Source organism: Cebus imitator, unplaced genomic scaffold, assembly GCF_001604975.1.
Source record: "Cebus imitator isolate Cc_AM_T3 unplaced genomic scaffold, Cebus_imitator-1.0 Scaffold58, whole genome shotgun sequence".
In the NCBI taxonomy this organism is placed as follows: domain Eukaryota; kingdom Metazoa; phylum Chordata; class Mammalia; order Primates; family Cebidae; genus Cebus; species Cebus imitator.
In genome coordinates this window covers 419,266-424,433 of record NW_016107373.1, presented here as the reverse complement: position 1 = coordinate 424,433, position 5,168 = coordinate 419,266, and the positions used below count along the sequence as shown (strand labels likewise).

Genomic DNA, 5,168 nt, shown 5'->3' with positions numbered 1-5,168 from the left:
AACAAAAATCTCTGTAGCAAGATTCTCTAAAATAAAGTATTTATTAATTAACTTATTTATTTACTTATGAGACAAGGTCTTGCTCTGGTACCTAGGCTGCAGTGCAGTGGTGCTATCATGGCTTACTACAGCCTCAAACTTCTGGGCTCAAGAAATCCTTCCGCCTCAGCCTCCCACGTAGCTGGGACTACAGGCTTGCACCATCCCTCCTGGCTAAGATTTTTTTTTTTTTTTTATAGAAACAGGGTCTTGCTATGTTGCCCAGGCTGGTCTTGAACTTCTGGGCTTAAGTGATCCTCCTGCTTCAGCCTCCCAAAGTGCTAGGACTACAGACGTGAGCTATTGCGCCCGACCCTTTTTAATAAGAGTGTTTAAAATTATTCCAGCGTGTTTCCATTCCAAATGGTAATATAGATAGGACAGAGTATCGGTCTTGCAGGAAGCCATTCAGCTGTGTGCTACCTTTTTTGGCATCTTCCTGAAACAAATTCATACCTGTCCTATGCTGGTGGGCAAGGGCTCTTTATACAGAGCTGCTGGGTGTAGTCACCTGAATTTCTTTGCTAAAACAAGGCTGTTTTAATAAGAAACAAATTATGTCAAGCCACATGGTTCATTAGCAAAATATTGGGCTGTGAACCAGGAGACTGATATGTAGTAACACTGATTAGGCCTTACCCAATAACCTCTCATCAGTTTGCTTCTCTACTTATTCTATTTTATGTATTGTAAAATGGCATGATATTCTTACCCAGTAACCTTTGATCAGTTGCTTATCTACTTATTCTATTTTATATGTTGTAAAATGGCATGATATTACCTACTTCTTGCCTAGTTGAAAATCTTTTAATGAATAGAAAATCTACTCAGAAGTGGCAGATGAAGTTAGTGATATTTTCTTAGGAGCAGAATCAGATGACAGGAAAGAAAAAATGACTCAATTACTAGCCATGTGCTAAGCACTGTTAAGTGCCTTATGTGTATCTTCAAATGTAATCCTTGTAAAATAGTCCTGTGAGGTAGGTATTATAACCTTCCTTTGACAGATAAGGAAAATGAAGCTCAGAGAAGCTAATTTTTGTACCTAAGGTCACACAGCTAATAAGAGGCAGGGATCTGAACCTTGGTCAGTCTGACAGCAAACCCTGGGTTTTTTCTGCTGTGTTATGTTGCCACACAGAGAATTAGTCTGATTGTTGTCATTGTTGCTTTAAAGAGAAAATAATCTTACAGCGACTAAGAAGTAAAGATAAGGCAAAAATGAAAACTTGATTTTATAGTTTAGGAGGCACTAACAGAAAGCAGCATAAGTGGACTTGCAGAAGGAGGGGTACTGGAGTTTATGTTGCTGATGGATAGTGACTGGTGTGAGAGCCTCTTAGTGAAATGCTTGATTTCCTATGCCCCTATTCATTGGTACCTCTGGCCACTGACCTACCACCTCTTCTCTCTAGGGTAAAGCCCACAGCTTGAAGCCAAGTGTAAAGGAGAAGCTGGCAGGCAGTCCAATTCGTGCTTCTGAAGATGTGAGCCAGCGAGTCTACCTCTATGAAGGACTCCTAGGTGAGAAACGTACTGGGAAGGCCCCTTGCACTGGAGAAAGCTGGCTCAGCCAGGGGAGAGGGTCACACTGAACAAGTAGCTGCTTGGCTTTCTACTGATCTCAATGCTGACATTAGATAGCATTTTTACCTCTGAAGCAAGTGACTTACTGGGTCTAGAACAAGCAGTAGGTGAAAACTGGACAAGATTGGGTTTCGGTATTAATCAACAACCTCTGCCTTTCTGTCTTCCTTTCTTTCCTTTCTTGCTACCATGGTCCTTCCTGCCCTCAATTGGCAGGAAGGGACAAAGGATCCATGTGGGACCAGTTAGAGGATGCAGCTATGGAGACCTTTTCTATAAGTAACCACATTTATTTGTGTGCTGTGTTCATCCCTCCTCCTTGGGAGGGACTGGGCCTTACTTGGAGGCATCTGGGGCTGGTGGCAGGCATGTTAGATCTGGGGTAGAGAGGTTGTATTTCCTTTGCCCTGAAATTTGTAGTTATTGCCTTTTATCTGGATTTTACTCTTTATTTTTGTTTGGTAGCTGTATTCTTAAATGTTAAATAAGCCCCCTAAAAAACCTTTATTGTACACAGGCAAAGAGCGTTCTACTTTATGGGACCAAATGCAATTCTGGGAAGATGCCTTCTTAGATGCTGTGATGTTGGAAAGAGAAGGGATGGGTATGGACCAGGGTCCCCAGGAAATGATTGACAGGTATGGGGCTTAGGAAACCATTGGGAATATGCAAATTCAGCCTTCTCTCAGTTAGTTCTGTGGTCTCCCACTTGAGGGCCGACTTGTGCTTGGTCTTCTGCTTAGGTACCTGTCCCTGGGAGAATATGACCGGAAGCGCCTGGAAGATGATGAAGATCGCCTGCTGGCTACACTTTTGCACAACCTCATCTCCTACATGCTGCTGATGAAGGTAATGTCAGTTTTGCTGTGTCCAGCCCCACTGATGCTAGAAGGGCAGAGCTTGTTCCTGTCACCTGAATTTCAGGGCAGCTGGGAAGCTATCAAAGTATCTTACTTAGGGCTGTCTTCTTGATTGAAAGTCTGAGGCCTCTGCCAGCTTACAAAGTTCCGTTTATTTAAAGCTGCCAGCCTCTTTTACTAAGGAGTATTGTAGAAAGAAATGATGATTCTTTTTCTTTTTTTGAGACTGAGTCTTGCTCTGTTGCCCAGGCTTGCGTGCAGTGGCGTAATCTCAGTTGACTGCAACCTCTGCCTCCCCAATTCAAGTGATTCTTGTGCCTCAGCCTCCCAGGCAGCTGGGATTACAGGTGCACACCACCACACCCAGCTAATTTTTGTATTTTTAGTAGAGACAGGCTTTCACCATGTTAGCCAGGCTGGTCTCGAACTCCTGACCTCAAGTGGTCTACCCACCTCTGCCTCCCAAAGTGCTAGGATTACAGGCATGAGCCACTGCGCCCGGCCAAGAACTGATGATTCCATATTATTTATTTATCTGTTTTTATTTTCATTTTTTTGAGACAGAGTCTCACTCTGTTTCCCAGACTGGAGTGCAGTGGTGCGATCTTGGCTTACTGCATTCTCTGCCTCCTGGGTTCAAGCAATTCTCCTGCCTCAGCCTCCTGAGTAGTAGCTGGGATTACAGGTGTCTACCACCATGCCTGGCTAATTTTTCTATTTTTAGTAAATATGGAGTTTCACCCTGTTGGCCAGGTGTCAAATTCCTGACCTCAAGTGATCCGCCTGCCTCAGCCTCCCAAAGTGCTGGGATTACAGGCATGAGCCACCATGCCCAGCCATTTAATTTTACTAAGTAGTTTTAGTATGCCAGTAGAGCTTCCCATAAAATACCATGAATTAATTTTTTTTTAACAGTAGTAGATTATAAAACCTTAGAAAGGATGCTCAAGGCCGGGCACAGTGGCTCATACCTATAATCCCAGCACTTTGGGAGGCCAAGGCAATGGAGCACCTGAGATCAGGAGTTCGAGACCAGCCTGACCAATATGGTGAAACCCTGTCTCTACTAAAAATACAAAAGTTAGCTGGGTGTGGTGGGTCACGCCTGTAATCCCAGCTACTTGGGAGGCTGAGGCAGAAGAATCGCTTGAACTCAGGAGATGGAGGTTGCAGTGAGCCGAGGTCGTGCCATTACACTCCAGCCTAGGCAACAAAAGCAAAAATCCATCTCAAAAAAAAAGGAACGATGCTCAGATTTTGTTTTTCAGCACTGCCCTATATCTTATAGAATTTTCTATAGTTAAAAAAAGAGCCACCCATTAACAAAGTAATAGTAGATTCTAACTTAATTTGGTTGTACTTGGTTTTTATAGCTGTGGAAGAAGTATGTTACCAAGTAGAAGAGTTTTGCTCTGAAAGGGAAACATAAGTCAAGTTGATGGGTAGAAGATAACTGTTTGGAGAAGGAGCCACTGGGTTTCTCCTCCTTCTGTTCTCCCCAACCTCCTTAAGTGTGAAGGGATCAGTCGATCAAATGTAGGGAATGAATGCCCCCAGCCCATCTTGGTCTGCCTCATTTCTTGGTGTAAGTTTCACTGTACTCTGTAGAATTTGGAGGGTGCCAGTTGACTGGCTGGGAAAGGATACTGATCCCTAACCTTCAGAGGTGCCTTGGCTACAACCAGTGTGGTGTTGCCACTCTTAAGTCATTGTTTCTGAATTATCCTGTGAAGAGCCTTGGGGGGTTTTAGAGCACCTGTAGGGATGAATGTTGTGGTATTAAGTGGGGATAGGGAGAAAGTGTCCCCTGGAACCAGGACTGCTCTAAGAGCCACTTTTCTGCAGAAGCTAACTAGAGACAGAGCCAGGGCTTTTCCTCCCCTCATTGTGGCAGAATACACAGTTGAAAGTTTTTGCCCATGTTTAGTGATATGGCCTTTCAGAATTCCACATCTCTCAGATAGTAGGAAACCCACTTGTACATTCTCTCCTTTCTACCTCAGTCGAGAGGAGAGCAGATCCCTTGTTAAGATTCCTGTTCTGGCTTTTCAGGTAAATAAGAATGACATCCGCAAGAAGGTGAGGCGGCTAATGGGAAAGTCGCACATTGGGCTTGTGTACAGCCAGCAAATCAATGAGGTGCTTGATCAGCTGGCAAACCTGGTAAGCGCATCTGGCCACCCCGTAGGCTTCCTTCCCCATGGGTCATTTCTTGGTTTGTGTCACTTGCAGTCCAGTTCACCCCTGGTTTGGAAAATGGAGCAGTGTCTTTGATTCTAAATGAGGCTTTAGTCCCTGTATTCTCTGATGGGAGTCTCTGTATAAAACCATTATAATGCATCAGTTTTGATGTGTGTTCTGTGGACTGCTGAGGATTCAGAGGGTGAAAATGATTTCAAACAAAATAACATTCTAAAAATGTTATTTGCTGTTTTCACCGGGTTACATTTGCACTGACGGTACCAAAACAGTGGTGGGTAAAACTGCTGGCACTTTAACCCAAGTGAAGACAGTGGCCCCAAAGTATGCCAGTAGCTGTTGCACCCCTTGCCCCCATACACTCTCAGTTTTTTTTTCTCGTGCCTCAGCCTCATGAGTAGCTGGGATTACAGGTGCAAGCCACCACACCCAGTTAATTTGTGTCTTTGTGTGTGTGTGTGTGTGTGTGTGTGTGTGTGTGTG

At 44.1% G+C, this 5,168-nt stretch overlaps 1 protein-coding gene across 50 annotated transcripts in view; it reads left to right on the top strand.

The window, feature by feature from the left end:
* The window catches only part of MADD (MAP kinase activating death domain), a 58,125-nt gene that overhangs the window by 36,576 nt on the left and 16,381 nt on the right, over window positions 1–5,168 (top strand). For 42 of the 50 annotated variants that reach the window (XM_037738798.1, XM_037738796.1, XM_037738806.1 and 39 more), the window contains 5 exons: window positions 1,455–1,563; window positions 1,843–1,905; window positions 2,144–2,264; window positions 2,370–2,475; window positions 4,539–4,649. In XM_037738798.1, coding sequence (XP_037594726.1) covers window positions 1,455–1,563; window positions 1,843–1,905; window positions 2,144–2,264; window positions 2,370–2,475; window positions 4,539–4,649 — 510 coding nt within the window. The remainder of the gene's footprint in view (window positions 1–1,454; window positions 1,564–1,842; window positions 1,906–2,143; window positions 2,265–2,369; window positions 2,476–4,538; window positions 4,650–5,168) is intronic. The other 8 variants (XM_017529252.1, XM_017529246.1, XM_017529254.1 and 5 more) reach the window with 1 other exon arrangement.